The sequence below is a fragment of the Heterocephalus glaber genome, unplaced genomic scaffold (genome assembly GCF_053883595.1).
Source record: "Heterocephalus glaber isolate CG9 unplaced genomic scaffold, H.glaber_assembly_v1.0 deba00001457, whole genome shotgun sequence".
In the NCBI taxonomy this organism is placed as follows: domain Eukaryota; kingdom Metazoa; phylum Chordata; class Mammalia; order Rodentia; family Bathyergidae; genus Heterocephalus; species Heterocephalus glaber.
In genome coordinates, this window is record NW_028258305.1 from 31,716,442 (window position 1) to 31,728,858 (window position 12,417).

General features: G+C 39.2%; 1 protein-coding gene across 3 annotated transcripts in view; it reads right to left on the bottom strand.

Annotated features, from left to right (window-relative positions):
- Positions 1-12,417, bottom strand: part of Vit (vitrin) — a 109,074-nt gene that overhangs the window by 80,943 nt on the left and 15,714 nt on the right. For all 3 annotated transcript variants that reach the window (XM_087216136.1, XM_021253719.2, XM_021253720.2), the window contains exon 2: positions 9,278-9,347. In XM_087216136.1, the coding sequence (XP_087072262.1) occupies positions 9,278-9,329 (52 nt within the window). In that variant the 5' untranslated portion in view covers positions 9,330-9,347. The remainder of the gene's footprint in view (positions 1-9,277; positions 9,348-12,417) is intronic.

The window sequence follows — 12,417 nt, forward strand, 5'->3', positions numbered from 1 at the left end:
GGGATTTAGCTCAGTGGTTTTGCCGCCTGCTGTGCAAGCGCAAGGACCAGAGTTTGATCCCCGGTACCAAAAAAAAAAAAAAAAAAGTAAACTTCTTGTTAAATCTTTTTAGAGTCCTTCAGTATACTAATGCAAGTAGTATCCACAATGCCTTCATGAGAACTGATTTATAAAGTAGATTGTTTAGAAACAATTCAAATTTCCCTAATGCTTTAATTTGGGACTATGTACTCATTGAAATATTTAGCACCAAATAAATCAGGGTTTTGTAGCAAGGACAGAATTTTGTTACAATCATATAAACCATAAAAAGATGCTTCGAATCACTGACTATTAAACCTGGGAGGAGCTTTGGGGTCATCTTTATTTTACAGAAAGGAAACCAATGCTAAGATTAACACCTTGGCTAACACTGTGGTTATCTCGGGATCACGAAATGGAACCAAAATGCAAGTTTGCTAGCAACTGTCTTACCTCTCTATTCCCCTTGCTCCTCCAAAGTGCACACTTGGGACCCCAAAGTACAAACGTGCCACTCCCTTCCCCCAGGCCCTGTAAATCTCTGTTCTCACAAGGGCAAAGTTACTAATTTTATTTTATTTTTTGATGAACTTCCTTCTTGGTTCTGTGAGGCTGGGAACATGGCAGAGTGTGAAATGGCCTTGTTTGTTTTGTTTTACTGAATTCTTCCTACTCCCAGCCCCTTGCTATGTTAGAAACCTACTAACCTCTTGGTTAGTGTGAGAAGGGAGGTAGCCTCACAAAAGAGCAAGGAGGAAATGAAGGACTTTGTGTTCAGGGTGAATGGTCTTTTGTTTACTCAAGCAAGCCAGCCATATCAAACAAGCATAAAGACAGTGCTGGAGTGGTTGATCCTTGGTCTTTGCCTAGTAGTCTGAGGACAACAGAAATAATCAAGGGAGGGCTCCTGTCCATGTACCCAGGAGCCTCTCCGTGTTCTCATAACCACAGGATAGTGCCTCTGAGGACAAGGAGTGCTTTAATCTTTGGCTTTATGTGTAAGCGGCCTAGCTGAGAAACAGGTGACGTGGATAAAGCTACCCTAGCTCTTTGGTAGCCAGGTCACATAGTGGTGGTGATCAACAACTTGACCACATAATCTGTAGAAGAAGAAACAGAAGGCACTGAGAGAAGTAATGTGCCAACATTAGCTAGTTGATAGTGGAGTCAAGTTAGAGCCTCTATCCTCCCTCTGACTTTTAGCTCAAAGCTCAATGCACCACGCTGAAATTCCTTTGCTTTATCGTCTGCATTATCTCTTGCTCTCCCAGCCCCCAGTTCTGCCCATAGACTCCCTCTGAATGGGAGAGTGAAGAGAGGGACCACAACACAGAAGGAGAAGGTGGCAAGTGGTGCTTTCTTCCTGAGCCCCAGCTCCTGGTGTGTGTATGTGTGGGGTGCTAGCACTGCAGATGCACAGTGACTACTGGCAATCCCAGAGGCCTCCATGGAGAAATGCACCAGTGGAATGTAACTGAATACTGTGGACTGCAGTGGCTGGTAAATTACTTGGGTTCAGACGCCACTCAAGAGAGGGTGATTGGCCAGTAGCCATTTTGGAAAGGGACCAACCGAAGTCAGAACTCAGAGCAGCTGTGGGCTGGCTCCATCTAGCGGCTCCAAATGTCAGGTGCAATTGAGTTCAATCTAGCAAGAGGCATTCACAGTGTTGCAGGACAAAAAACTTGGTTCCCAGCCTCACAGCCAGAAACCAGAAGCCACACGAACTGCAGTGGAACTCAAGGCCCAGGTTTGCTGGGTTTATCCACCACTGCCATAATTCTACTGCTGGCTTGCTGGGATCAATCAACATGGATCTAGATTTTGGCCCCTCTGTCAAACAGTGACAGCAGAGTCACACCAAGAAATGGACATTTTTTTCTACTTTTATTCCTTGCTTTACTTTTTAAATTTTTTTTAATTCTTAAAATTTTTCTTCTATTTTTCTGGATTGTTCTTGTTTTTATACTAATGAGAACATTGTTTCTAATTTTTTTGTTGTTGTTTTGTTTTGTTCTGTTCTTGTTTCTGTTTCTTCCTTCTTTCTCTCCCTCCTGTCTTCCTCACCAGTTCCCAAAGGTTATGTAAACTTTTTTGTCCTCTAGCCTTGCTTCTAATCCCTTTCTCTTCTTCTATTTCTCTCTATTTCCCCCAACCTCTTAAATTTTCTCCCCTGAGAGTAAAACTGCCATATTGAGGGGATATTTACCATACACAATTCTCTGGTTTGTTTTAGATTTTGTTATATGACTAAAAAAACTTGTTCATGTGATTAAAGGTGGGAAATTAATAGTTACCACAGTTTGTCATTTTCTAGGGTGTGTTTGATGCTTTTGTTGTTATTGATTGTACTACTTTAGCCAAGGTGACATAACTGTTCTGATCAGTTGTTCTTCCTTGTATGCCAAGACTGAGATTACCAAAGGGTCATAAACAATACTATCAGCCAGTGTCAAGAACCAGGGGCTAGGCCAAATAGGCATCAATTTCTCATCCCCAATAAATTGAAGAGGTAGGATCTTACAACAGACTCAAAACCCAAAAGCCAGCTACACCTGGAAGACATCTCTGAGCAGTCATTTCCTAAGGGATCTTGATACTAGCAATAAAGATACAAATCCAAAACAATTTGCAAGCATGATTGCAGGAATTAAACTAAAAAAAAAAAAAAAAAGAAATGAGAAGACACTTAAGCAATATGCAAGCTCAGACTTTCAGATCACCAAAGGGAAACCCAAGGGACAATGAGGTGGAACAACTTGAACATCACCCATCTGGACTCTGTGAAATGCTAACAGCGGAAGCAACAAAGCAGATTAATGAAGCTCTAGATAAAAGCAATCAGAAGTAATTTCTCCGATAACTTCAGAGATGTTAACCATAATGAAGGACATGGTTAGTGAATGTAGAGTAGATACAGATAAATAAAAATAGAGGAGCTTAGAAAAATGATGAAAACCACGAATGTCTAACATAGGAAAGAAATGGAATCCATGAAACAGATTTAATCAGATATCCAGGAGATTAAAAATTCTATTGAAGGTATATGCAGCAGAATGAACCAATATGAGGACAGAATATCAGATCTAGACTACAGAATTGTGGTTAGAATTCTTGAAAAGAAAGATTTCTTAAAAATATTAGGGCCGGGGATTTAGCTCAATGGTTCTGTCACCTGACTCGCAAGTGCAAGGTCCCAAGTTCGATCCCCAGTACCAAAAAAAAAAAAATCAAGGGACTATGAAAAGCCAGTCCAACAGCTTCTAGATGATGCAAAGAATAACACAGGATTATAGGGACTCAATGAAAAAGCAGGAGATAGTGCAAACAACATAAAAAGCCTGCTTAGGGCTGGGGATTTGGCTTAGTGGTGCTGCTGCCTGCCTTGCAAGTGCAAAGTCCCGAGTTCGATCCCCAGTACAAAACAAAACCAAACCACCTGTTTACAGAAGTAATGGCAGAAAGCTTCCCAACATGGAAAAAGTATTTGACATACAGATAAGTGAAGCATATAGAATTCCAATTAACTATGATCAAAAAAATTGACCCCAAGGCATGTAATAGTATTACAGAAATTCAACACATGAACAGAATATTAAAAACTTTTAGAGAAAAGTAACAGATCACTCATAAAGGATAGCCCATCAGAATTACAGCAGACTTTTCAACTCAAACCCTTATGTTAAGGAGAGCTTGGAGTGAAGTATTTCAATCTCTAAAAGAAAACAACCTCCAACCCAAATTGATGTACCCTGCAAAGCTATTGTTCAAAATTGATGGAGAAATAATTCCATGGCATAATATTCCATGAATAATTCCATGACAAAGAACACCTGAAGAAATTCATGACCACCAAAAAAGTACTCCAGAATGTTCTGAAGGACATCCTACAAAGAGATAATGCAGGCTAAAACTCCATGAACCTCAACAGAATTAATCCACCAGGCAAGGAGAGTAGTTAGAGGGGAAAGAAAGCAAACCAACAACAGGAAAGTAACATGACAAGGATAAGTCAATACATATCAGTTATAACCATCAATATAAATGGTCTCAATTCACCAACCAAAAGTAACAGACTGGCATAATGGATCAAGAGGCAAGATCCAACAACATGTTGCATACAAGAAACATATTTCGCTCAAAAAGAAATTCATAGCCTGAAAATCAAAGGATGGAAAACAATACTCCATGCAACAGGAACCTGAAATAAGCAGGTGTAGTTATTCTAATTGCAGACAAAGTAGATTTCAAGCCAAGACTGATCAAGAGAGACAAAAAGGTCACTACATCCTTGTCAAGGGAACAAGTCAAGAGGTAGAGAGATCATAAATATATATGCACCGAATGCCAGTGTACCCAATTATATAAAACAAATATTGACATGAAAAATCAAGTAAGCATTAATACAATTGTAATGAGAAACATCAATACCTCACTGTCATGAATAGATCAACTAGACAAAATATCAACAAAGAAATATCAGAACTGACCAAATATTTGAACAAATGGACTTAGTAGATGTCTATAGAGTGTTCTACTCCACAACACTAGAATACATATTCTTTTCAGCTGTACATGGCATGTTTTTCAAAATAGACCATATACTAGCTCATAGAACATGGAAAAGAATTGAAATTATCCCATGCTTAAGTAAATGGAAAAGAAATTGAAATTATCCCATGCATATTATCAGACCATAGTGCAACAAAATTGGAAATCAATGGCAAAAGAAACCATAAAAACTTCATAAACACATGGAAATTAAATAACACCCTCTTGAACAACCAGTGAGTCATAGATGAAATTAAAGAAGAAATTAGACAGTTTCTACAATTAAACAATAATGCCAATATAACATACTAGAATTTATGAAAGCAGTTCTATGAGGGAAATTTATAGCGGTAAATTTCCACATCAGAAAAACAGAACAAGCTCAAATAAAAAACCTAATGTTGAACCTCAAGCTTCTAGAAAAAGAAAAGCAAGTCAAGCCCAAAGCTTGTATGAGGGAGGAAATTATAAAGATCAGAGCAGCAATTAATGTAGTGGAGAATAAGAAAACAACGTAAAGAATCAATGAATCAAAGAGTTGGTTCTTTGAAAGATTAAATAAAATTGACGAGTCCTTAACTAATCTTATCCAAAAAAGGAAAAAAACCCCTCAAATCCATGCAATTAGAAATGAAGAGGGTGAAATCACAACAGGTCCTGCAGAAATACAGACCATCAATACCTACTTTGAGAACCTCCATTCTAATAAAATGGAAAACACGGAAAAAATGGACAGATTCCTAGGTACATATGAATTACCAAAGCTCAATCAAAATGATATAAAGACTCTAAATAGCCCAATATCAGTCAATATTGAGGATGTAGTTAAAAACTTACTAACAAAGAAAAGCCCAGGTCCTGACAGCTTCACTGCTGAATTCTACAAGAAATTTGGAGAAGATCTAATGCCAGTACTCCTCAAACTCTTTAATGAAATTGAAAGGGAAGCAGTACTACCAAACTCATTCCTGGAAGCAAGCATTACCCTGATACCAAAACCAGAGAAGGATCCAACCAAAAAAGAGAACTACAGGCTAATCTCCCTAATGAACATAGACACAAAATCTTCAGTGAGATACTAGCAAACAGAATGCAGCAAATCATCAAGAAGATTATACACCATGATCAGGAAGGATTCATCTCAGGGATTCAAGGATGGTTCAACACATGCAAATCAATAAATGTAATATATCATATTAACCGAGCCAAGTAAAAAAATCATATGATCATCTAAATAGTGCAGAAAAAGCATCTGACAAAGTCCAATACCCATTCATGATAAAAACCCTACAGAAAATTGGAATAGATGGTGTTTATCTCAATCCGATAAAAGCCATCTATGACAAACCAAAAGTCAACATCATACTAAATGGTCAAAAACTGAAAGCTTTCGCTCTAAAATCAGGAACAAGACAAGGATGTCCATTATCACCACTCTTAGTCAATATAGTTTTGGAAACATTAGCAGGAGCAATTAGACAACAGAAACAAATAAAAGGAATAAGGATAGGAAAGGAAGAAGTTAAATTATCACTATTTGTGTATGACATGATACTCTACACAGAAGACCCCAAAAACTCCACCAAAAGACTTCTAGATTTAATAACCAAATTCAGTAGCATCACTGGATACAAATTCAACACTCAAAAATCAATAGAATTACTATACACAAATAACAAACTCACTGAAAAAGAAATTTGGGAAGCCACATCTTTAACAATAGCATCCAAAAACATGAAATACTTAGGAATCAATCTAAAGAAGGAAGTAAAAGACTTTTACATTGAAAACTACAGTACTGTGAAAGAGGAGATTGAAGAGGATATCACAAAATGGAAAGATATTCCTTGTTCTTGAGTAGGAATAACCAATACAGTGAAAATGGCCATACTCCCAAAATTGTTACACAGATTTAATGCAATCCCGATCAAAATAGCAATAGCATATCTCACAGAATTAGAGAAGACAATCCTCAAATTCATTTGGAACCAGAAGAGACCAGAACAGCAAAAGCAATTCTGGGCAACAAAGGTAAGGCAGGGGGCATCACAATCCCTGGTTTGAAATTATACGAAGCTACAGTAATAAAAATAGCATGGTACTGGCAAATAAACCTGAGGATCAATGGAACAGAATAGAAGATGCAGAAACAACTCCAGACACACTCAATCACCTTATCTTTGACAAAGGAGCCAAACATCTTCCCTGGAAGAAAGACAGCCTCTTTAATAAATGGTGCAGCAAAAACTGACTTTTCACATGGTCAAAGACTAAAACTAGACCCATGTCTCTCACTATACACTAAACTAGAATTTGAATGTATCAAAGATCTAAATACGAAAACAGGAACACTACATCTGCTGAAAAATAGAATAGGTAGAACTCTTGAAGGCTTAAGTGTCAGCAAAGACTGTATAAACAGAACCCTAATTGGACAAGAAATATTACAAAGGGGCTGGGGATTTAGCTCAATGGCATTGCGCCTGCCTCACAAGTGCAAGGTCCTGAGTTCGGTCCCTGGTAACAACGAAAGAAATGTCACAAAGAAGAAACAACTGGGACCTCAACTTACTAAAAAGCTTTTACACAGCAAAAGAAACCACCAAAACCATCAAGAGAGTGAAGAGGCAACCCACAGATGGGAAAAAAAAATTCACCAGCTCTTCCTCAGATAAAGGACTAATATCTACAATATACAAAGAACTCAAAAAATCAGAACTCTCAAATTTAAAGACCCAATCAAAAAATGAGCATCTGAAATGAATAGATAATTCTCAGATAAAGAAATACAAACAGCAAATTAATATATGAAAAAATGTTCACCATCACTAGTCATTCAAGAAATGTAAATTGAAACAACACTGAAATTTTATCTTAGTCCAGAAAGAATGTCTGTTATCAAGAAATCAACCAATAACAAATGCTGGCAAGGCTGTGAGGAAAAAGGAACGCTTCTTCATTGTTGGTGGGAGTGTAGACTGGTGCAACCACTGTGGAAATCAGTGTGGAGATTCCTCAAAAAACTAAAACTAGAGGTTCCATTCTACCTAGCTAGTCCCCTTCTTGGTATCTTCCCAAAAGAATTAAAAGCATCATACCACAGCGATATATGCCCACACATGTTTATAGGACCATAGTTTATAATGGTTAAATCTTGAAAACAGCTCAAATGCCCATCAACCAATAAATAAATTGTGTGTTTTTAAAAATACAATGGAGTACTCCTCTGTCATAAACAGAGATAGGTTTGAGACACTTCTAGCTAAATGGATGTACCTTGAGACCATACTCTTACGTGAAATAAATCAGACACATACTCTCAAATATCATATGGTTTCTCTGGCGTGAGAAACCAAAAGTGTAAATAAGGACCAAAATGTATAATAGATGTGAAATAGAAAGACCATGTTCAAATGGGAAGGGAAACTGGGGAGGAGAGGAGGGGTAATGGAAAGAAGGGAAAAGGAAAAAAAGAGAACAGAAGGAAAAAATGGAATCAGAGCTTTTTTGTAAATGTGGAGGGGAAGAGGGGTTGAAGGAAGGGGAGGGAAATGGGAAAAAAAGAAGAATCAAGATATATCATGTACAGGTACAAATTCCACATGATAAATATTATCAGTATGTGTATCTAAAATGTACCAATAAAATAAATGTTAAAAAAATTAGGATGAAGTCATACTGGAGGAGAGTGGGCTCTTGATCCAGTATGACTGGTATCATTATAAAATGGGAAAATTTGGAGACAGGCACACACACAGGAAGAATGTCATGTGAAGATGCAGGCAGAGGTGAGGCAATGCATCTACAAGCTACACCAAAGGTCGCTCCACCCCAAACCACAGAAGCTAGGGAAGGGCATGGAATAGTTCTCTTTCAGTCCTCTTAGCGACCAGTCTTGCTGACCCTTGATTTTGGTGTCTGGAATTTGGTCTCCAGAATTGGGAGAGGATATATTTTTGTTTTTCTAAGCCACCGTTTGTACCATTTTGTTACAGCAGCCCCAGTGAACTGCGGACTATGTAAAATGTCTGTGTGCTCTTCCCTGGCAGTAGGGCACAATGGCCCACAGCCTCACTTTACTTGAAAAGGACAGACAGTGAGGCCCAACTTAACAGAAGGTTCACCTTGGGCTTGATCCTAAACTGCTGCTCCTGGAAGGGTCCATCCAAAATTGCATTCTCTAATGATAACACAAAGCGTTTCATTTTATATAGTACGTGTAACCAGTGGTACCAATAAAGCCACGTCTGTGATAAGAATTTCTTTTTTGATAAATTAAGAAACGAGATCTGAAACAGAATCTACAAATATGTCATATCTGAAACAATTGCTTGTTGCTAAAGATTACACACAAAGACACGAGTGTATAATATGTAATATACATACATTTCAATACATATATTTCCTTACTATAAAAATGTATATACATATTCATCCTGAATTTGATCTATACTTAGCATTCTCACTTAAACTGCTCTCCACAATGTTTATTATAAAAAGATACACTGTTGTTATTATTATTATTATTTTATTTATTTTATTTTTTAGTACTGGGGATTGAACTGAGGACCCTGTGCTTGCCAGGCAGGCAGCAGACATTGTTATTATTTATGTGCTCTGTCTTGATTTAAAGCTTTTCTTAGCCAGATTCTTTGGAACTAGGAAAATGTTAAAAGAGTATCCAGATACACATAAAAGTACTTACCAAGGAACATTTCAATAACAGATGCCTTCATAGTGAGAACAGCAATCCCCATAAGTATCTAAATGGCACCCTGGAGAGAAAGAAACAATAACATCATCATGTTTCAGCAAGGAGTCCTGAATTGGATGCAGGAAGTATTGTGGGGAGAGAGCACCGTTTTGTATGGTGCTCTGGAGTCTCAGGACTCCGAGCTGGGGCCTTCTATCAGCTTCCCTTGGAGACGGCAGTGGACTGCTGCCCAGGCACCCAGAGATTCTAGTCCCGGAAAAGCCGTTCTCCCCACCAGCCTCCGAGTCTTCAGAGATCTGGTCTGAGATTTAAGGAAGAAACAACTCCACGTTTTTGAGATATGTCCAACTATTCTTCACATTTGGGCATCATCCACATTTATGGTGTTGCGAGAACATTTTTAGATTACAGATAAATCATTCAATAAGTATTTATTAAACTCCTATTGTATGGCTAAGTTTTGTTAGGAAGAAGGCAATAAAAATTGAATTAAAAACCAGTTCTCACTCTTAAATGACTTACAGCTTCACAGAGGTGGAAAAACACACATGAACAGAAATAATCCCCATGTGAGAGAGCACAGGAATTTCAGGCCTCAGGAGGGAGGGGAAGGGGAAGTTTACAGAGCAGTGGTTCTCACACTTGGCTGCATATTATTATCATCTGGGGATTTTAGAAAACCCTGATATCCAGGCTGCACCCAGAGAAAGTGAATCAGAATGTCTCGGGGGTGGGGTCCAGGTATTAAACTTAAAAAAAAAAACCCTCAAATAGTTCCGACATGAAACCAGGTTCAAGGACCATCAGTTTATAGTAGGGCTCCTTTAAATGTTCATACCAGTCACCTAGGGGTCTCGTTAAAATGTAGACTGGAAACCAGTAGATCTGGGGCAGTTTTAGATTCCCTAAAGGAGCGGGACTTTTAAAGAGAAGAAAGAGATGATTTCAGCCACGGGAGTAAGAGAAAACCTCACAGAGCGGGTAGCCATTGGTTCTAAGAGTGAAGAGTGAACAGAGTTTAGACAGGTAGAAATGGGGAGAAGGAATAGTAGGGAAGGGGGTTCAGCAGCAGTGGAGCCCAGGGGTGGAAAACACCTTAGACATGAAAATAGTGGATCTGTTAGGGGTCCCCTTCTCTTTAGGCTTCAAGGAAGCCCTCAAAAGTTTACTAATACTGCCATGAATTATGTACTACGTGCTCGATATTGTCTTGAATGCTTACACTAAACCATCATGATAGGTCTGATTTATCCTCATTGAACAGAGAAGGAAACTAAGACTTAAAATATTAAAGGACAAGGCAGGGCGTAGACTTGGTTAAGTAGGGGGAGTAGGTGGAAAGGATCTGGCCTGGGCACAGATAAGGGGGAGCATTGTAGAAGATCCAAACCCTTAAATCTGTTCTCCTTTTTATTACCCTTATTAATTAGCAATTTTAAACAATGTCAGTGATACTCAAGCACTCCTCTCTGGGCAGATGGCTCCCCTCCTCCAGGGCCATGGCTGTGTGGCCTAAAGCTGACATTCATAACCCTACACTGCTATTCCTGGTGGTGTACTGGGGTCACTTTTAGGACATACATCCTTCTATGATGGCTGATTTGAGAGGCCCTAAAGTGATGCCATTGAATGAGAAATTTGGAAAGAGATAAGCAGGAACTGGTTGTAGCTAGATCCAGAAACAGCTTATCACCAATATTTAGACACAGCGCTATGAAGAGTTTGTTAACAAAAAGCAATTACTAAATTATAGGTGAAGCACTAATGAAAGTACTGTGCCTGATGTGGTGAACTTGAATCAAACTATTCGGTATATGGGAAGTTTATTACAAGTAAATTGTGCACAAGAAGTAACCCCAATCAACACTGGATCACTGAATTGCCAGAAATGACTGGAATGTGTTAAATTTCCCAATTTAGGTAGTTGATCACTGGCTACATAGTAGACAAGTAATACTCTTTAATTTCAAAACAGAAATAAAATCACACATAGAATCTACTCGGCAACTTGATGCTTAACTATCTGGGTTGCATTTTAGAAATAGTGTGACATAACCAGCCATTTTTTTTTTTTGGGGGGGTCTTTGATTCATTTGAGAAACTCCAGAGCAATTTACATGGCTTCAGGTCTACATGTTGGACTTTCCTCTCAGCTATGCGCAGAAAGCCAAAGTCCCTCGCTGGACCTGCGCAGCCAGCCCCACTACTGGGCTGTTACCGTGGAAGGGTTCACCTCATCTCCTAACTGTTTTTTCCTCACATCTTCTCCACCAGCCAACTTCCTTGACTCTGTATCCACATTCTACCCAGCGTCTGACCATTTTTCAGCCTCTTTACCACTGTACCTGGTCCAGTTCACAGCCTGGCCCACCTGGATTACTGCACTTCCTTTGGCCTCCCCAGTCCACACAAGAGCCAACATGGCCCTATTCCAAGTAAACCGGCTCTCAGCATCCCTCTGCTTAGAACCCTACAGAGGCTCCCACCTTACTAGGTATAAAAGCAGTCTTTATAGTTGGCTCAAGAGCCTACCCGACTTGGATTGACCACCACTGGTCTTGACTTCACTAACCATATTCTCCCCCTCACTTACCCTGGCCTCTTGGCTGTTGGTAGAAATTCCTGGCACCTCAGGCACTCTGCACTTACTGTATTTCTCGGGTTTGCCCTGACTAGATGTTCCTTCCATGGATAAACCCATGTCATTCTCCCTCACTTCTTTCCAATCTTTGCTCTACATGTCACTTAGAGATATTTCCCAACCGCCCAATGGCAAGTTGTAATCTCCCTCCTACTTCATCCTTCCTCTACTCTCTTTTTCTCCAAGTCGCTTATCACCTCTGATGTGCTCTATGGTTTACTTATTCCACGCGCCCATCTTTATGTTCCCCCTAGAATGCAAACTCCAGGAGGGCTGGGATTTTTATTTGATGTTTTAGGTGCTCAGAACATACTTGTTAGATCAAAGTGTAAGTACTGAGAGCTCTCCCCTTCCTTTGAAAATAAAAAGATACAAAGGGAAGGAAGTCCTGATGGACATGACCTTTTCACGCTGGGATAGATGTATAACAACCCATGGGATTCCAGGAAACACTCAAATCCCAGAGGAGAAGCAGCCCTAGTGTGACTCA